Source organism: Oncorhynchus kisutch, linkage group LG5 (assembly GCF_002021735.2).
Source record: "Oncorhynchus kisutch isolate 150728-3 linkage group LG5, Okis_V2, whole genome shotgun sequence".
Classification (NCBI taxonomy): Eukaryota; Metazoa; Chordata; class Actinopteri; order Salmoniformes; family Salmonidae; genus Oncorhynchus; species Oncorhynchus kisutch.
In genome coordinates this window covers 46,516,179-46,535,413 of record NC_034178.2, presented here as the reverse complement: position 1 = coordinate 46,535,413, position 19,235 = coordinate 46,516,179, and the positions used below count along the sequence as shown (strand labels likewise).

The following is a 19,235-nucleotide window of genomic DNA, read 5'->3' as shown; positions in this document are numbered from 1 at the left end:
GCTAGAGTTAGAGTTAGAGAGCTAGAGTTGAAGAGCTAGAGTTAGAGTTAGAGAGCTAGAGTTAGAGAGCTAGAGTTAGAGAGCTAGAGTTAGAGAGCTAGAGTTGGAGAGCTAGAGTTAGAGAGCTAGAGTTAGAGAGCTAGAGTTAGAGAGCTAGAGTTAGAGAGCTAGAGTTGGAGAGTTAGAGAGCTAGAGTTAGAGAGCTAGAGTTAGAGAGCTAGAGTTAGAGAGCTAGAGTTGGAGAGCTAGAGTTGGAGAGCTAGAGTTGGAGAGCTAGAGTTGGAGAGCTAGAGTTAGAGTTAGAGAGCTAGAGTTAGAGAGCTAGAGTTGGAGAGCTAGAGTTGGAGAGCTAGAGTTGGAGAGCTAGAGTTAGAGAGCTAGAGTTAGAGAGCTAGAGTTAGAGAGCTAGAGTTAGAGAGCTAGAGTTAGAGAGCTAGAGTTAGAGAGCTAGAGTTAGAGAGCTAGAGTTAGAGAGCTAGAGTTAGAGAGCTAGAGTTAGAGAGCTAGAGTTGGAGAGCTAGAGTTGGAGAGCTAGAGTTAGAGAGCTAGAGTTGGAGAGCTAGAGTTAGAGAGCTAGAGTTAGAGAGCTAGAGTTAGAGAGCTAGAGTTGGAGAGTTAGAGAGCTAGAGTTAGAGAGCTAGAGTTAGAGAGCTAGAGTTGGAGAGCTCGAGTTGGAGAGCTAGAGTTGGAGAGCTAGAGTTGGAGAGCTAGAGAGCTAGAGTTAGAGAGCTAGAGTTGGAGAGCTAGAGTTGGAGAGCTAGAGTTGGAGAGCTAGAGTTAGAGAGCTAGAGTTAGAGAGCTAGAGTTAGAGTTAGAGAGCTAGAGTTAGAGAGCTAGAGTTAGAGAGCTAGAGTTAGAGAGCTAGAGTTAGAGTTAGAGAGCTAGAGTTAGAGAGCTAGAGTTAGAGAGCTAGAGATGGAGAGCTAGAGTTGGAGAGTTAGAGAGCTAGAGTTAGAGAGCTAGAGTTAGAGAGCTGGAGTTAGAGAGCTAGAGTTGGAGAGCTAGAGTTGGAGAGCTAGAGTTGGAGAGCTAGAGTTGGAGAGCTAGAGTTGGAGAGCTAGAGTTGGAGAGCTAGAGTTGGAGAGCTAGAGTTGGAGAGCTAGAGTTGGAGAGCTAGAGAGCTAGAGTTAGAGAGCTAGAGTTGGAGAGCTAGAGTTAGAGAGCTAGAGTTGGAGAGCTAGAGTTGGAGAGCTAGAGAGCTAGAGTTAGAGAGCTAGAGTTGGAGAGCTAGAGTTGGAGAGCTAGAGTTGGAGAGCTAGAGTTAGAGAGCTAGAGTTAGAGAGCTAGAGTTAGAGTTAGAGAGCTAGAGTTAGAGAGCTAGAGTTAGAGAGCTACAGTTAGAGAGCTAGAGTTAGAGTTAGAGAGCTAGAGTTAGAGACCTAGAGATGGAGAGCTAGAGTTGGAGAGTTAGAGAGCTAGAGTTAGAGAGCTAGAGTTAGAGAGCTGAAGTTAGAGAGCTAGAGTTGGGGAGCTAGAGTTAGAGAGCTAGAGTTGGGGAGTTAGAGAGCTAGAGTTAGAGAGCTAGAGTTAGAGAGCTAGAGTTGGAGAGCTAGAGTTGGAGAGCTAGAGTTAGAGTTAGAGAGCTAGAGTTAGAGAGCTAGAGTTAGAGAGCTAGAGTTAGAGAGCTAGAGTTAGAGAGCGAGAGTTAGAGAGCGAGAGTTGGAGAGCTAGAGTTAGAGAGCTAGAGTTAGAGAGCTAGAGTTAGAGAGCTAGAGTTGGAGAGCTAGAGTTGGAGAGCTAGAGTAGGAGAGCTAGAGTTAGAGAGCTAGAGTTAGACAGCTAGAGTTAGAGAGCTAGAGTTAGAGAGCTAGAGTTGGAGAGCTAGAGTTAGAGAGCTAGAGTTAGAGAGCTAGAGTTGGAGAGCTAGAGTTGGAGAGCTAGAGTTAGAGAGCTAGAGTTGGAGAGCTAGAGTTGGAGAGCTAGAGTTGGAGAGCTAGAGTTAGAGAGCTAGAGTTAGAGAGCTAGAGTTGGAGAGCTAGAGTTAGAGAGCTAGAGTTAGAGAGCTAGAGTTAGAGAGCTAGAGTTGGAGAGCTAGAGTTAGAGAGCTAGAGTTGGAGAGCTAGAGTTGGAGAGCTAGAGTTAGAGAGCTAGAGTTGGAGAGCTAGAGTTAGAGAGCTAGAGTTGGAGAGCTAGAGTTAGAGAGCTAGAGTTAGAGAGCTAGAGTTAGAGAGCTAGAGTTGGAGAGCTAGAGTTGGAGAGCTAGAGTTGGAGAGCTAGAGTTAGAGAGCTAGAGTTAGAGAGCTAGAGTTAGAGAGCTAGAGTTGGAGAGCTAGAGTTAGAGAGCTAGAGTTAGAGAGCTAGAGTTAGAGAGCTAGAGTTAGAGAGCTAGAGTTAGAGAGCTAGAGTTTGAGAGCTAGAGTTAGAGTTAGAGAGCTAGAGTTAGAGAGCTAGAGTTAGAGAGCTAGAGTTGGAGAGCTAGAGTTGGAGAGCTAGAGTTGGAGAGCTAGAGTTAGAGTTAGAGAGCTAGAGTTAGAGAGCTAGAGTTAGAGAGCTAGAGTTAGAGAGCTAGAGTTGGAGAGCTAGAGTTAGAGAGCTAGAGTTAGAGAGCTAGAGTTAGAGAGCTAGAGTTAGAGAGCTAGAGTTAGAGAGCTAGAGTTAGAGAGCTAGAGTTGGAGAGCTAGAGTTGGAGAGCTAGAGTTGGAGAGTTAGAGAGCTAGAGTTAGAGAGCTAGAGTTGGAGAGCTAGAGTTGGAGAGCTAGAGTTGGAGAGCTAGAGTTAGAGTTAGAGAGCTAGAGTTAGAGAGCTAGAGTTAGAGAGCTAGAGATGGAGAGATAGAGTTGGAGAGTTAGAGAGCTAGAGTTAGAGAGCTAGAGTTAGAGAGCTACAGTTAGAGAGCTAGAGTTAGAGTTAGAGAGCTAGAGTTAGAGAGCTAGAGTTAGAGAGCTAGAGATGGAGAGCTAGAGTTGGAGAGTTAGAGAGCTAGAGTTAGAGAGCTAGAGTTAGAGAGCTAGAGTTAGAGAGCTAGAGTTGGAGAGCTAGAGTTGGAGAGCTAGAGTTGGAGAGCTAGAGTTAGAGAGCTAGAGTTGGAGAGCTAGAGTTGGAGAGCTAGAGTTGGAGAGCTAGAGTTGGAGAGCTAGAGTTGGAGAGCTAGAGAGCTAGAGTTAGAGAGCTAGAGTTGGAGAGCTAGAGTTGGAGAGCTAGAGTTGGAGAGCTAGAGTTGGAGAGCTAGAGAGCTAGAGTTAGAGAGCTAGAGTTGGAGAGCTAGAGTTGGAGAGCTAGAGTTGGAGAGCTAGAGTTAGAGAGCTAGAGTTAGAGAGCTAGAGTTAGAGTTAGAGAGCTAGAGTTAGAGAGCTAGAGTTAGAGAGCTACAGTTAGAGAGCTAGAGTTAGAGTTAGAGAGCTAGAGTTAGAGACCTAGAGATGGAGAGCTAGAGTTGGAGAGTTAGAGAGCTAGAGTTAGAGAGCTAGAGTTAGAGAGCTGAAGTTAGAGAGCTAGAGTTGGGGAGCTAGAGTTAGAGAGCTAGAGTTGGGAGAGTTAGAGAGCTAGAGTTAGAGAGCTAGAGTTAGAGAGCTAGAGTTGGAGAGCTAGAGTTGGAGAGATAGAGTTAGAGTTAGAGAGCTAGAGTTAGAGAGCTAGAGTTAGAGAGCTAGAGTTAGAGAGCTAGAGTTAGAGAGCGAGAGTTAGAGAGCTAGAGTTGGAGAGCTAGAGTTAGAGAGCTAGAGTTAGAGAGCTAGAGTTAGAGAGCTAGAGTTGGAGAGCTAGAGTTGGAGAGCTAGAGTAGAGAGCTAGAGTTAGAGAGCTAGAGTTAGAGAGCTAGAGTTAGAGAGCTAGAGTTAGAGAGCTAGAGTTGGAGAGCTAGAGTTAGAGAGCTAGAGTTAGAGAGCTAGAGTTGGAGAGCTAGAGTTGGAGAGCTAGAGTTAGAGAGCTAGAGTTGGAGAGCTAGAGTTGGAGAGCTAGAGTTGGAGAGCTAGAGTTAGAGAGCTAGAGTTAGAGAGCTAGAGTTGGAGAGCTAGAGTTAGAGAGCTAGAGTTAGAGAGCTAGAGTTAGAGAGCTAGAGTTGGAGAGCTAGAGTTAGAGAGCTAGAGTTGGAGAGCTAGAGTTGGAGAGCTAGAGTTAGAGAGCTAGAGTTGGAGAGCTAGAGTTAGAGAGCTAGAGTTGGAGAGCTAGAGTTAGAGAGCTAGAGTTAGAGAGCTAGAGTTAGAGAGCTAGAGTTGGAGAGCTAGAGTTGGAGAGCTAGAGTTGGAGAGCTAGAGTTAGAGAGCTAGAGTTAGAGAGCTAGAGTTAGAGAGCTAGAGTTGGAGAGCTAGAGTTAGAGAGCTAGAGTTAGAGAGCTAGAGTTAGAGAGCTAGAGTTAGAGAGCTAGAGTTAGAGAGCTAGAGTTGAAGCTAGAGTTAGAGTTAGAGAGCTAGAGTTAGAGAGCTAGAGTTAGAGAGCTAGAGTTGGAGAGCTAGAGTTGGAGAGCTAGAGTTGGAGAGCTAGAGTTAGAGTTAGAGAGCTAGAGTTAGAGAGCTAGAGTTAGAGAGCTAGAGTTAGAGAGCTAGAGTTGGAGAGCTAGAGTTAGAGAGCTAGAGTTAGAGAGCTAGAGTTAGAGAGCTAGAGTTAGAGAGCTAGAGTTAGAGAGCTAGAGTTAGAGAGCTAGAGTTGGAGAGCTAGAGTTGGAGAGCTAGAGTTGGAGAGTTAGAGAGCTAGAGTTAGAGAGCTAGAGTTGAGAGCTAGAGTTGGAGAGCTAGAGTTGGAGAGCTAGAGTTAGAGTTAGAGAGCTAGAGTTAGAGAGCTAGAGTTAGAGAGCTAGAGTTAGAGAGCTAGAGTTGGAGAGCTAGAGTTAGAGAGCTAGAGTTGGAGAGCTAGAGTTGGAGAGCTAGAGTTGGAGAGCTAGAGTTGGAGAGCTAGAGTTAGAGAGCTAGAGTTAGAGAGCTAGAGTTGGAGAGCTAGAGTTGGAGAGCTAGAGTTAGAGAGCTAGAGTTAGAGAGCTAGAGTTGGAGAGCTAGAGTTGGAGAGCTAGAGTTAGAGAGCTAGAGTTGGAGAGCTAGAGTTGGAGAGCTAGAGTTGGAGAGCTAGAGTTGGAGAGTTAGAGAGCAAGAGTTAGAGAGCTAGAGTTAGAGAGCTAGAGTTGGAGAGCTAGAGTTAGAGAGCTAGAGTTAGAGAGCTAGAGTTAGAGAGCTAGAGTTGGAGAGCTAGAGTTAGAGAGCTAGAGTTAGAGAGCTAGAGTTAGAGAGCTAGAGTTAGAGAGCTAGAGTTGGAGAGCTAGAGTTGGAGAGCTAGAGTTAGAGAGCTAGAGTTAGAGAGCTAGAGTTGGAGAGCTAGAGTTGGAGAGCTAGAGTTAGAGAGCTAGAGTTGGAGAGCTAGAGTTGGAGAGCTAGAGTTAGAGAGCTAGAGTTAGAGAGCTAGAGTTAGAGAGCTAGAGTTAGAGAGCTAGAGTTAGAGAGCTAGAGTTAGAGAGCTAGAGTTAGAGAGCTAGAGTTGGAGAGCTAGAGTTGGAGAGCTAGAGTTAGAGAGCTAGAGTTAGAGAGCTAGAGTTGGAGAGCTAGAGTTGGAGAGCTAGAGTTAGAGAGCTAGAGTTGGAGAGCTAGAGTTAGAGAGCTAGAGTTAGAGAGCTAGAGTTAGAGAGCTAGAGTTGGAGAGCTAGAGTTGGAGAGCTAGAGTTAGAGAGCTAGAGTTAGAGAGCTAGAGTTAGAGAGCTAGAGTTGGAGAGCTAGAGTTAGAGAGCTGGAGTTAGAGAGCTAGAGTTGGGGAGCTAGAGTTAGAGAGCTAGAGTTGGGGAGTTAGAGAGCTAGAGTTAGAGAGCTAGAGTTAGAGAGCTAGAGTTGGAGAGCTAGAGTTGGAGAGATAGAGTTAGAGTTAGAGAGCTAGAGTTAGAGAGCTAGAGTTAGAGAGCTAGAGTTAGAGAGCTAGAGTTAGAGAGCTAGAGTTAGAGAGCTAGAGTTGGAGAGCTAGAGTTAGAGAGCTAGAGTTAGAGAGCTAGAGTTAGAGAGCTAGAGTTGGAGAGCTAGAGTTGGAGAGCTAGAGTAGGAGAGCTAGAGTTAGAGAGCTAGAGTTAGAGAGCTAGAGTTAGAGAGCTAGAGTTAGAGAGCTAGAGTTGGAGAGCTAGAGTTAGAGAGCTAGAGTTAGAGAGCTAGAGTTGGAGAGCTAGAGTTGGAGAGCTAGAGTTAGAGAGCTAGAGTTGGAGAGCTAGAGTTTGGAGAGCTAGAGTTGGAAGAGCTAGAGTTAGAGAGCTAGAGTTAGAGAGCTAGAGTTGGAGAGCTAGAGTTAGAGAGCTAGAGTTAGAGAGCTAGAGTTAGAGAGCTAAGAGTTGGAGAGCTAGAGTTAGAGAGCTAGAGTTGGAGAGCTAGAGTTGGAAGGCTAGAGTTAGAGAGCTAGAGTTGGAGAGCTAGAGTTAGAGAGCTAGAGTTGGAGAGCTAGAGTTAGAGAGCTAGAGTTAGAGAGCTAGAGTTAGAGAGCTAGAGTTGGAGAGCTAGAGTTGGAGAGCTAGAGTTGGAGAGCTAGAGTTAGAGAGCTAGAGTTAGAGAGCTAGAGTTAGAGAGCTAGAGTTGGAGAGCTAGAGTTAGAGAGCTAGAGTTAGAGAGCTAGAGTTAGAGAGCTAGAGTTAGAGAGCTAGAGTTAGAGAGCTAGAGTTTGAAGCTAGAGTTAGAGTTAGAGAGCTAGAGTTAGAGAGCTAGAGTTAGAGAGCTAGAGTTGGAGAGCTAGAGTTGGAGAGCTAGAGTTGGAGAGCTAGAGTTAGAGTTAGAGAGCTAGAGTTAGAGAGCTAGAGTTAGAGAGCTAGAGTTAGAGAGCTAGAGTTGGAGAGCTAGAGTTAGAGAGCTAGAGTTAGAGAGCTAGAGTTAGAGAGCTAGAGTTAGAGAGCTAGAGTTAGAGAGCTAGAGTTAGAGAGCTAGAGTTGGAGAGCTAGAGTTGGAGAGCTAGAGTTGGAGAGTTAGAGAGCTAGAGTTAGAGAGCTAGAGTTAGAGAGCTAGAGTTGGAGAGCTAGAGTTGGAGAGCTAGAGTTGGAGAGCTAGAGTTGGAGAGCTAGAGTTGGAGAGTTAGAGAGCTAGAGTTAGAGAGCTAGAGTTAGAGAGCTAGAGTTGGAGAGCTAGAGTTGGAGAGATAGAGTTAGAGTTAGAGAGCTAGAGTTAGAGAGCTAGAGTTAGAGAGCTAGAGTTAGAGAGCTAGAGTTGGGGAGCTAGAGTTAGAGAGCTAGAGTTGGGGAGTTAGAGAGCTAGAGTTAGAGAGCTAGAGTTAGAGAGCTAGAGTTAGAGAGCTAGAGTTGGAGAGCTAGAGTTGGAGAGATAGAGTTAGAGTTAGAGAGCTAGAGTTAGAGAGCTAGAGTTAGAGAGCTAGAGTTAGAGAGCTAGAGTTGGAGAGCTAGAGTTAGAGAGCTAGAGTTGGAGAGCTAGAGTTGGAGAGCTAGAGTTGGAGAGCTAGAGTTAGAGAGCTAGAGTTGGAGAGTTAGAGAGCTAGAGTTAGAGAGCTAGAGTTAGAGAGCTAGAGTTGGAGAGCTCGAGTTGGAGAGCTAGAGTTGGAGAGCTAGAGTTAGAGAGCTAGAGTTAGAGAGCTAGAGTTGGAGAGCTAGAGTTGGAGAGCTAGAGTTGGAGAGCTACAGTTAGAGAGCTAGAGTTAGAGAGCTAGAGTTAGAGTTAGAGTTTAGAGAGCTAGAGTTAGAGAGCTAGAGTTAGAGAGCTAGAGTTAGAGAGCTAGAGTTAGAGAGCTAGAGTTAGAGAGCTAGAGTTGGAGAGCTCGAGTTAGAGAGCTAGAGTTAGAGAGCTAGAGTTAGAGAGCTAGAGTTAGAGAGCTAGAGTTGGAGAGCTAGAGTTGGAGAGCTAGAGTTGGAGAGCTACAGTTAGAGAGCTAGAGTTAGAGAGCTAGAGTTAGAGTTAGAGAGCTAGAGTTAGAGAGCTAGAGTTAGAGTTAGGGAGCTAGAGTTAGAGAGCTAGAGTTAGAGTTAGAGAGCTAGAGTTAGAGAGCTAGAGTTAGAGAGCTAGAGATGGAGAGATAGAGTTGGAGAGTTAGAGAGCTAGAGTTAGAGAGCTAGAGTTAGAGAGCTAGAGTTGGAGAGCTAGAGTTGGAGAGCTAGAGTTGGAGAGCTAGAGTTAGAGTTAGAGAGCTAGAGTTAGAGAGCTAGAGTTAGAGAGCTAGAGTTGGAGAGCTAGAGTTGGAGAGCTAGAGTTAGAGAGCTAGAGTTGGAGAGCTAGAGTTGGAGAGCTAGAGTTGGAGAGCTAGAGTTAGAGAGCTAGAGTTAGAGAGCTAGAGTTGGAGAGCTAGAGTTAGAGAGCTAGAGTTAGAGAGCTAGAGTTAGAGAGCTAGAGTTGGAGAGCTAGAGTTAGAGAGCTAGAGTTGGAGAGCTAGAGTTGGAAGGGTAGAGTTAGAGAGCTAGAGTTGGAAGGCTAGAGTTAGAGAGCTAGAGTTGGAGAGCTAGAGTTAGAGAGCTAGAGTTAGAGAGCTAGAGTTAGAGAGCTAGAGTTGGAGAGCTAGAGTTGGAGAGCTAGAGTTGGAGAGCTAGAGTTAGAGAGCTAGAGTTAGAGAGCTAGAGTTAGAGAGCTAGAGTTGGAGAGCTAGAGTTAGAGAGCTAGAGTTAGAGAGCTAGAGTTAGAAGGCTAGAGTTAGAGAGCTAGAGTTAGAGAGCTAGAGTTTGAAGGCTAGAGTTAGAGTTAGAGAGCTAGAGTTAGAGAGCTAGAGCTAGAGAGCTAGAGTTGGAGAGCTAGAGTTGGAGAGCTAGAGTTGGAGAGCTAGAGTTAGAGTTAGAGAGCTAGAGTTAGACAGCTAGAGTTAGAGAGCTAGAGTTAGAGAGCTAGAGTTGGGGAGCTAGAGTTAGAGAGCTAGAGTTAGAGAGCTAGAGTTAGAGAGCTAGAGTTAGAGAGCTAGAGTTAGAGAGCGAGAGTTAGAGAGCGAGAGTTGGAGAGCTAGAGTTGGAGAGCTAGAGTTGGAGAGTTAGAGAGCTAGAGTTAGAGAGCTAGAGTTAGAGATCTAGAGTTGGAGAGCTAGAGTTGGAGAGCTGGAGTTGGAGAGCTAGAGTTGGATAGCTAGAGTTGGAGAGTTAGAGAGCTAGAGTTAGAGAGCTAGAGTTAGAGAGCTAGAGTTGGAGAGCTAGAGTTGGAGAGATAGAGTTAGAGTTAGAGAGCTAGAGTTAGAGAGCTAGAGTTAGAGAGCTAGAGTTAGAGAGCTAGAGTTGGGGAGCTAGAGTTAGAGAGCTAGAGTTGGGGAGTTAGAGAGCTAGAGTTAGAGAGCTAGAGTTAGAGAGCTAGAGTTAGAGAGCTAGAGTTGGAGAGCTAGAGTTGGAGAGATAGAGTTAGAGTTAGAGAGCTAGAGTTAGAGAGCTAGAGTTAGAGAGCTAGAGTTAGAGAGCTAGAGTTGGGGAGCTAGAGTTAGAGAGCTAGAGTTGGGGAGCTCGAGTTGGAGAGCTAGAGTTGGAGAGCTAGATTTAGAGAGCTAGAGTTGGAGAGTTAGAGAGCTAGAGTTAGAGAGCTAGAGTTAGAGAGCTAGAGTTGGAGAGCTCGAGTTGGAGAGCTAGAGTTGGAGAGCTAGAGTTAGAGAGCTAGAGTTAGAGAGCTAGAGTTGGAGAGCTAGAGTTGGAGAGCTAGAGTTGGAGAGCTACAGTTAGAGAGCTAGAGTTAGAGAGCTAGAGTTAGAGTTAGAGTTAGAGAGCTAGAGTTAGAGAGCTAGAGTTAGAGAGCTAGAGTTAGAGAGCTAGAGTTAGAGAGCTAGAGTTAGAGAGCTAGAGTTGGAGAGCTCGAGTTAGAGAGCTAGAGTTAGAGAGCTAGAGTTAGAGAGCTAGAGTTAGAGAGCTAGAGTTGGAGAGCTAGAGTTGGAGAGCTAGAGTTGGAGAGCTACAGTTAGAGAGCTAGAGTTAGAGAGCTAGAGTTAGAGTTAGAGAGCTAGAGTTAGAGAGCTAGAGTTAGAGTTAGGGAGCTAGAGTTAGAGAGCTAGAGTTAGAGTTAGAGAGCTAGAGTTAGAGAGCTAGAGTTAGAGAGTTAGAGAGCTAGAGTTAGAGAGCTAGAGTTAGAGAGCTAGAGTTGGAGAGCTAGAGTTGGAGAGCTAGAGTTAGAGTTAGAGAGCTAGAGTTAGAGAGCTAGAGTTAGAGAGCTGAAGTTAGAGAGCTAGAGTTGGGGAGCTAGAGTTAGAGAGCTAAAGTTGGAGAGCTAGAGTTGGAGAGCTAGAGTTGGAGAGCTAGAGTTGGGGAGCTAGAGTTAGAGAGCTAGAGTTAGAGAGCGAGAGTTGGAGAGCTAGAGTTGGAGAGCTAGAGTTGGAGAGCTAGAGTTAGAGAGCTAGAGTTGGAGAGCTAGAGTTGGAGAGCTAGAGTTGGAGAGCTAGAGTTGGAGAGTTAGAGAGCAAGAGTTAGAGAGCTAGAGTTAGAGAGCTAGAGTTGGGCTAGAGTTAGAGAGCTAGAGTTAGAGAGCTAGAGTTAGAGAGCTAGAGTTGGAGAGCTAGAGTTAGAGAGCTAGAGTTAGAGAGCTAGAGTTAGAGAGCGAGAGTTAGAGAGCGAGAGTTGGAGAGCTAGAGTTGGAGAGCTAGAGTTAGAGAGCTAGAGTTAGAGAGCTAGAGTGGAGAGCTAGAGTTGGAGAGCTAGAGTTAGAGAGCTAGAGTTGGAGAGCTAGAGTTGGAGAGCTAGAGTTAGAGAGCTAGAGTTAGAGAGCTAGAGTTAGAGAGCTAGAGTTAGAGAGCGAGAGTTAGAGAGCGAGAGTTGGAGAGCTAGAGTTGGAGAGCTAGAGTTAGAGAGCTAGAGTTAGAGAGCTAGAGTTGGAGAGCTAGAGTTGGAGAGCTAGAGTTAGAGAGCTAGAGTTGGAGAGCTAGAGTTAGAGAGCTAGAGTTAGAGAGCTAGAGTTAGAGAGCGAGAGTTGGAGAGCTAGAGTTGGAGAGCTAGAGTTAGAGAGCTAGAGTTAGAGAGCTAGAGTTAGAGAGCTAGAGTTGGAGAGCTAGAGTTAGAGAGCTAGAGTTAGAGAGCTAGAGTTAGAGAGTGAGAGTTAGAGAGCGAGAGTTGGAGAGCTAGAGTTGGAGAGCTAGAGTTGGAGAGTTAGAGAGCTAGAGTTAGAGAGCTAGAGTTAGAGAGCTAGAGTTGGAGAGCTAGAGTTGGAGAGCTAGAGTTGGAGAGCTAGAGTTAGAGAGCTAGAGTTAGAGTTAGAGAGCTAGAGTTGAAGAGCTAGAGTTAGAGTTAGAGAGCTAGAGTTAGAGAGCTAGAGTTAGAGAGCTAGAGTTAGAGAGCTAGAGTTGGGGAGCTAGAGTTCGAGAGCTAGAGTTAGAGAGCTAGAGTTAGAGAGCTAGATTTAGAGAGATAGATTTGGAGAGTTAGAGAGCTAGAGTTAGAGAGCTAGAGTTAGAGAGCTAGAGTTAGAGAGCTAGAGTTGGAGAGCTCAAGTTGGAGAGCTAGAGTTGGAGAGCTAGAGTTGGAGAGCTAGAGTTAGAGTTAGAGAGCTAGAGTTAGAGAGCTAGAGTTGGAGAGCTAGAGTTGGAGAGCTAGAGTTGGAGAGCTACAGTTAGAGAGCTACAGTTAGAGAGCTAGTTAGAGTTAGAGAGCTAGAGTTAGAGAGCTAGAGTTAGAGAGCTACAGTTAGAGAGCTAGAGTTAGAGTTAGAGAGCTAGAGTTAGAGAGCTAGAGTTAGAGAGCTAGAGTTAGAGAGCTAGAGTTAGAGAGCTACAGTTAGAGAGCTAGAGTTAGAGTTAGAGAGCTAGAGTTGGAGAGCTAGAGTTAGAAAGCTAGAGTTGGAGAGCTAGAGTTGGAGAGCTAGAGTTGGAGAGCTAGAGTTAGAGAGCTAGAGTTGGAGAGCTAGAGTTAGAGAGCTAGAGTTAGAGAGCTAGAGTTAGAGAGCTAGAGTTGGAGAGCTAGAGTTAGAGAGCTAGAGTTGGAGAGCTAGAGTTGGAAGGGTAGAGTTAGAGAGCTAGATTTGGAAGGCTAGAGTTAGAGAGCTAGAGTTGGAGAGCTAGAGTTAGAGAGCTAGAGTTAGAGAGCTAGAGTTAGAGAGCTAGAGTTGGAGAGCTAGAGTTGGAGAGCTAGAGTTGGAGAGCTAGAGTTAGAGAGCTAGAGTTAGAGAGCTAGAGTTAGAGAGCTAGAGTTGGAGAGCTAGAGTTAGAGAGCTAGAGTTAGAGAGCTAGAGTTAGAAGGCTAGAGTTAGAGAGCTAGAGTTAGAGAGCTAGAGTTTGAAGGCTAGAGTTAGAGTTAGAGAGCTAGAGTTAGAGAGCTAGAGCTAGAGAGCTAGAGTTGGAGAGCTAGAGTTGGAGAGCTAGAGTTGGAGAGCTAGAGTTAGAGTTAGAGAGCTAGAGTTAGACAGCTAGAGTTAGAGAGCTAGAGTTAGAGAGCTAGAGTTGGGGAGCTAGAGTTAGAGAGCTAGAGTTAGAGAGCTAGAGTTAGAGAGCTAGAGTTAGAGAGCTAGAGTTAGAGAGCGAGAGTTAGAGAGCGAGAGTTGGAGAGCTAGAGTTGGAGAGCTAGAGTTGGAGAGTTAGAGAGCTAGAGTTAGAGAGCTAGAGTTAGAGATCTAGAGTTGGAGAGCTAGAGTTGGAGAGCTGGAGTTGGAGAGCTAGAGTTGGATAGCTAGAGTTGGAGAGTTAGAGAGCTAGAGTTAGAGAGCTAGAGTTAGAGAGCTAGAGTTGGAGAGCTAGAGTTGGAGAGATAGAGTTAGAGTTAGAGAGCTAGAGTTAGAGAGCTAGAGTTAGAGAGCTAGAGTTAGAGAGCTAGAGTTGGGGAGCTAGAGTTAGAGAGCTAGAGTTGGGGAGTTAGAGAGCTAGAGTTAGAGAGCTAGAGTTAGAGAGCTAGAGTTAGAGAGCTAGAGTTGGAGAGCTAGAGTTGGAGAGATAGAGTTAGAGTTAGAGAGCTAGAGTTAGAGAGCTAGAGTTAGAGAGCTAGAGTTAGAGAGCTAGAGTTGGGGAGCTAGAGTTAGAGAGCTAGAGTTGGGGAGCTCGAGTTGGAGAGCTAGAGTTGGAGAGCTAGATTTAGAGAGCTAGAGTTGGAGAGTTAGAGAGCTAGAGTTAGAGAGCTAGAGTTAGAGAGCTAGAGTTGGAGAGCTCGAGTTGGAGAGCTAGAGTTGGAGAGCTAGAGTTAGAGAGCTAGAGTTAGAGAGCTAGAGTTGGAGAGCTAGAGTTGGAGAGCTAGAGTTGGAGAGCTACAGTTAGAGAGCTAGAGTTAGAGAGCTAGAGTTAGAGTTAGAGTTAGAGAGCTAGAGTTAGAGAGCTAGAGTTAGAGAGCTAGAGTTAGAGAGCTAGAGTTAGAGAGCTAGAGTTAGAGAGCTAGAGTTGGAGAGCTCGAGTTAGAGAGCTAGAGTTAGAGAGCTAGAGTTAGAGAGCTAGAGTTAGAGAGCTAGAGTTGGAGAGCTAGAGTTGGAGAGCTAGAGTTGGAGAGCTACAGTTAGAGAGCTAGAGTTAGAGAGCTAGAGTTAGAGTTAGAGAGCTAGAGTTAGAGAGCTAGAGTTAGAGTTAGGGAGCTAGAGTTAGAGAGCTAGAGTTAGAGTTAGAGAGCTAGAGTTAGAGAGCTAGAGTTAGAGAGCTAGAGATGGAGAGATAGAGTTGGAGAGTTAGAGAGCTAGAGTTAGAGAGCTAGAGTTAGAGAGCTAGAGTTGGAGAGCTAGAGTTGGAGAGCTAGAGTTGGAGAGCTAGAGTTAGAGTTAGAGAGCTAGAGTTAGAGAGCTAGAGTTAGAGAGCTGAAGTTAGAGAGCTAGAGTTGGGGAGCTAGAGTTAGAGAGCTAAAGTTGGAGAGCTAGAGTTGGAGAGCTAGAGTTGGAGAGCTAGAGTTGGGGAGCTAGAGTTAGAGAGCTAGAGTTAGAGAGCGAGAGTTGGAGAGCTAGAGTTGGAGAGCTAGAGTTAGAGAGCTAGAGTTAGAGAGCTAGAGTTGGAGAGCTAGAGTTGGAGAGCTAGAGTTAGAGAGCTAGAGTTGGAGAGCTAGAGTTGGAGAGCTAGAGTTGGAGAGCTAGAGTTGGAGAGTTAGAGAGCAAGAGTTAGAGAGCTAGAGTTAGAGAGCTAGAGTTGGGGAGCTAGAGTTAGAGAGCTAGAGTTAGAGAGCTAGAGTTAGAGAGCTAGAGTTGGAGAGCTAGAGTTAGAGAGCTAGAGTTAGAGAGCTAGAGTTAGAGAGCGAGAGTTAGAGAGCGAGAGTTGGAGAGCTAGAGTTGGAGAGCTAGAGTTAGAGAGCTAGAGTTAGAGAGCTAGAGTTGGAGAGCTAGAGTTGGAGAGCTAGAGTTAGAGAGCTAGAGTTGGAGAGCTAGAGTTGGAGAGCTAGAGTTAGAGAGCTAGAGTTAGAGAGCTAGAGTTAGAGAGCTAGAGTTAGAGAGCGAGAGTTAGAGAGCGAGAGTTGGAGAGCTAGAGTTGGAGAGCTAGAGTTAGAGAGCTAGAGTTAGAGAGCTAGAGTTGGAGAGCTAGAGTTGGAGAGCTAGAGTTAGAGAGCTAGAGTTGGAGAGCTAGAGTTAGAGAGCTAGAGTTAGAGAGCTAGAGTTAGAGAGCGAGAGTTGGAGAGCTAGAGTTGGAGAGCTAGAGTTAGAGAGCTAGAGTTAGAGAGCTAGAGTTAGAGAGCTAGAGTTGGAGAGTGAGAGTTAGAGAGCGAGAGTTGGAGAGCTAGAGTTGGAGAGCTAGAGTTGGAGAGTTAGAGAGCTAGAGTTAGAGAGCTAGAGTTAGAGAGCTAGAGTTGGAGAGCTAGAGTTGGAGAGCTAGAGTTGGAGAGCTAGAGTTAGAGAGCTAGAGTTAGAGTTAGAGAGCTAGAGTTGAAGAGCTAGAGTTAGAGTTAGAGAGCTAGAGTTAGAGAGCTAGAGTTAGAGAGCTAGAGTTAGAGAGCTAGAGTTGGGGAGCTAGAGTTCGAGAGCTAGAGTTAGAGAGCTAGAGTTAGAGAGCTAGATTTAGAGAGATAGATTTGGAGAGTTAGAGAGCTAGAGTTAGAGAGCTAGAGTTAGAGAGCTAGAGTTAGAGAGCTAGAGTTGGAGAGCTCAAGTTGGAGAGCTAGAGTTGGAGAGCTAGAGTTGGAGAGCTAGAGTTAGAGTTAGAGAGCTAGAGTTAGAGAGCTAGAGTTGGAGAGCTAGAGTTGGAGAGCTAGAGTTGGAGAGCTACAGTTAGAGAGCTACAGTTAGAGAGCTAGTTAGAGTTAGAGAGCTAGAGTTAGAGAGCTACAGTTAGAGAGCTACAGTTAGAGAGCTAGAGTTAGAGTTAGAGAGCTAGAGTTAGAGAGCTAGAGTTAGAGAGCTAGAGTTAGAGACCTAGAGATGGAGAGCTAGAGTTGGGGAGCTAGAGTTAGAGAGCTGAAGTTGGAGAGCTAGAGTTAGAGAGCTAGAGTTAGAGAGCTAGATTTAGAGAGCTAGAGTTGGAGAGTTAGAGAGCTAGAGTTAGAGAGCTAGAGTTAGAGAGCTAGAGTTGGAGAGCTCAAGTTGGAGAGCTAGAGTTGGAGAGCTAGAGTTGGAGAGCTAGAGAGCTAGAGTTAGAGAGCTAGAGTTGGAGAGCTAGAGTTGGAGAGCTAGAGTTGGATAGCTACAGTTAGAGAGCTACAGTTAGAGAGCTAGAGTTAGAGTTAGAGAGCTAGAGTTAGAGAGCTAGAGTTAGAGAGCTACAGTTAGAGAGCTAGAGTTAGAGTTAGAGAGCTAGAGTTAGAGAGCTAGAGTTAGAGACCTAGAGATGGAGAGCTAGAGTTGGAGAGTTAGAGAGCTAGAGTTAGAGAGCTAGAGTTGGGGAGCTAGAGTTAGAGAGCTAAAGTTGGAGAGCTAGAGTTAGAGAGCTAGAGTTAGAGAGCTAGAGTTAGAGAGCTAGATTTAGAGAGCTAGAGTTGGAGAGTTAGAGAGCTAGAGTTAGAGAGCTAGAGTTAGAGAGCTAGAGCTGGAGAGCTCAAGTTGGAGAGCTATAGTTGGAGAGCTATAGTTGGAGAGCTAGAGTTAGTGTTAGAGAGCTAGAGTTAGAGAGCTAGAGTTAGAGAGCTAGAGTTAGAGAGCTAGAGTTGGAGAGCTAGAGTTAGAGAGCTAGAGTTGGAGAGCTAGAGTAGAGTTAGAGAGCTAGAGTTAGAGAGCTAGAGTTAGAGAGCTAGAGTTAGAGAGCTAGAGTTGGAGAGCTAGAGTTGGAGAGCTAGAGTTGGAGAGCTAGAGTTAGAGAGCTACATTTAGAGACCTAGAGATGGAGAGCTAGAGTTGGAGAGTTATAGAGCTAGAGTTAGAGAGCTAGAGTTGGAGAGCTAGAGTTGGAGAGCTAGAGTTGGAGAGCTAGAGTTGGAGAGCTAGAGTTAGAGAGCTAGAGTTAGAGAGCTGAAGTTAGAGAGCTGGAGTTGGGGAGCTAGAGTTAGAGAGCTAAAGTTGGAGAGCTAGAGTTGGAGAGCTAGAGTTGGAGAGCTAGAGTTGGAGAGCTAGAGTTAGAGAGCTAGAGTTAGAGAGCTAGAGTTAGAGAGCTAGAGATGGAGAGCTAGAGTTGGAGAGCTAGAGTTAGAGAGCTAGAGTTAGAGAGCTATAGTTGGAGAGCTAGAGTTGGAGAGTTAGAGAGCTAGAGTTAGAGAGCTAGAGTTAGAGAGCTAGAGTTGGAGAGCTAGAGTTGGAGAGCTAGAGTTAGAGTTAGAGAGCTAGAGTTAGAGAGCTAGAGTTAGAGAGCTGAAGTTAGAGAGCTAGAGTTGGGGAGCTAGAGTTAGAGAGCTAAAGTTGGAGAGCTAGAGTTACAGAGCTAGAGTTGGAGAGCTAGAGTTGGAGAGCTAGAGTTAGAGTTAGAGAGCTAGAGTTAGAGAGCTAGAGTTAGAGAGCTAGAGTTAGAGAGCTATAGTTGGAGAGCTAGAGTTGGAGAGTTAGAGAGCTAGAGTTAGAGAGCTAGAGTTGGAGAGCTAGAGTTGGAGAGCTAGAGTTGGAGAGCTAGAGTTAGAGTTAGAGAGCTAGAGTTAGAGAGCTAGAGTTAGAGAGCTGAAGTTAGAGAGCTAGAGTTGGGGAGCTAGAGTTAGAGAGCTAAAGTTGGAGACCTAGAGTTGGAGAGCTAGAGTTGGAGAGCTAGAGTTGGAGAGCTAGAGTTGGAGAGCTAGAGTTGGAGAGCTAGAGTTACAGAGCTAGAGTTAGAGAGCTAGAGTTAGAGAGCTAGAGTTGGCAAAAAGCCAGTTGGAGTGTTTGCCCCTTCACAAGCCAAAGCGAATCGTTGGTTTCGACAAATAACAAATATTGAGTTGAAGTTTATGCAAACGTGCTATTTAAAAAAACATTGATTTTGACTGACTGTGTACCTCAATGTCTTCCCCAGATTCCCGTGTGCAGCTGGACTGGAATAGAACTCTCACAGGCAAAATTATGCATCCTAAGATCAAGTGGCTGTTTCTGATCCAACTACTGCTGATTGAACAAGCTCTGTGTAGGACACCAACTCCCCCTGCTCTGAAGAACACTCCGGCCTTCAAGACCTCTGTCTTAGAGGAGGGGGACACTATCAAAAAGGGGAAGCAGTTGCTCCTTGGATCCCAGACCCAGCTTGGTCTTCCATTAGGTGCAGCGGAGAGTGCGGCCCCTGAAGAGTGGGTGGTGCAGGATGAGGCCAGGGCACAGTCTGCTCAGCGTGTCGTCACCAAGCTCAAGGCCAAGCTGCAGGGCAGAATCCTCATCCAGGCCAACACCAGCTGTGAGGAGTTGCTGTCTGCCTCCACCCTGCAGGACCCCTCCTCCACCCTGTTGCCCCGGGAGCTCCTGGGCCTCTCCCTAGTGCCCGTGCTGGTGGTGGCAGGCTGTCCCCGGGAGGCCCAGACCCTGGTGCTCAGGCTGTACAACCTGCTGGGGGTGGAGGACACTGAGGAGCTCCTCATAGAGGTGGAGAGTATGATGGCGAGTGGAGCACCTCATCCCAGAGCCACAACACCCCCTGCCTCACATGTGGGGAAGGTCCAAGCAGAGCGCCACCTCCAGGCAGTGATGTTCAACATCCAGCAGCTGGCCAGGGCTGGGGAGGGCCATAGGGGACAGGGGGCCTCTGGAAAGGGGAAGCAAGAGCAGTGTCAGGGCTGGACCAGGGTGAATGGGACCCTGCTGTTAGGGGATGCGATGGAGGGAGCCACAGGGGGGCTGGAGGAGGCAATAAGGGCCTGTGAGAGCCAAGGGTCCATGTGTGCGGGTGTGTCCCGTAACAGAGGGCAGTACCAGGCAGTTCTGAAGCCAGGCAGCCGGGTGGTGCCTTCTGAGGACTCTGACTCAGAATGCTGGATTCGACAGTGCCAGGTGCAGGAGGAGAAGTCACCTGTGGCCTCAGGGCGGCGGGCGCGGCGCAGCCCCCAGCGGAACTGCGTCAACAAGAAGGAGGAGCGGGTGTACAACGTGGTGGAGTGGATCCCTGTCGTCAGCACCCTTTACAACCTGGGCACGGCCGTCTACTACACCTCTGTCAACTGCTCCGAGATGGCCAAGGAGAGAGCCATCCTCAGCGCCGTCGACCTTGGCACAGACGCCCTTATGGCCGTCACTGGGGGAACAGTGGGTGTAGCGGGCTACGTTGCCGGGGCAGGCGTGAAGACAGGGGTGAAGGCTGGGATCAAGTACCTGCTGTCCTCCATGAAACAGCATGAGGACCTAATAGTTAATGAGTACAGTTGGGAGGAGGGAGTCATTACCATACAGTAAACAGCCAGTAGCCTGGTAGGTAGTCAGATATGATTTTGCTTCAGCCAATGGCATCATAAAGAGATGTGGCGACCAGGAAGTGGTCTCAGGGAACCCCTGAGTCAACCCTCTTAGACCACCTTGACCTCTCCTCCACCCCATCCTCTCAACCCAAACCCCTCCTCTCCTCCTTCAGCATTATTGGTCAGGTCAGACTCAATTTCCACCTCTGATACTTCAAGTGCAGGGACTATTTTAACGGTACTACTAATCAGTTGATGTTTTGTTGTTCTGCCTCCTCTGGAAACAGATGGAGCAAAATTCAAGCTGGCTATTTGTAAAAATGTAAACTCATTGATTTATAAGCAACTTTTCATTGGCATGAAAGTGTGCAACTGCCCTTGAAAAAAAATCATTGATTGATTAAATTATCATTCTAGCTAGTTGTTTTTTTACGACTACTTTTGAGTGTCTTCTTTGACCAAATCCATAACTTCATCATTATATCAGGTAAGAATGAGTCATGACTGATTGAATATAAACTTTTAGCTTAGTCATTGCAAAGGAATTCACAACACTTTTCCAGAGCCTTTCAATGTGTTTTTTTTTCACTGCAAATTGATTGGACAAAACACAGGTAGGGGAGAGGGGGTAAGTTGAGAATTTTTTTACATTCTGCATCACTCCGTCAAGAGAAATATAGTATTCTTTCTAACAAAGATATCTACATATATTTCAGGATGTTGTGTATCCCTGGAAATAATCAGAATTCATGGAAAAATGAAAGTTTTTTAAACATAGCTTGTCCAAAAAAAGGTATCTTGGCACAAT

The 19,235-nt window shown here is 46.1% G+C and overlaps 1 protein-coding gene across 1 annotated transcript in view; it reads left to right on the top strand.

Annotated features, from left to right (window-relative positions):
- The window catches only part of apof (apolipoprotein F), a 103,343-nt gene extending 84,478 nt beyond the window's left edge, over positions 1-18,865 (top strand). The window contains exon 2 of the mRNA XM_020483459.2: positions 17,065-18,865. Within this exon, the coding sequence (XP_020339048.1) occupies positions 17,112-18,425 (1,314 nt within the window). The 5' untranslated portion in view covers positions 17,065-17,111 and the 3' untranslated portion in view covers positions 18,426-18,865. The remainder of the gene's footprint in view (positions 1-17,064) is intronic.
- The last annotated feature ends 370 nt before the right edge of the window (positions 18,866-19,235 follow it).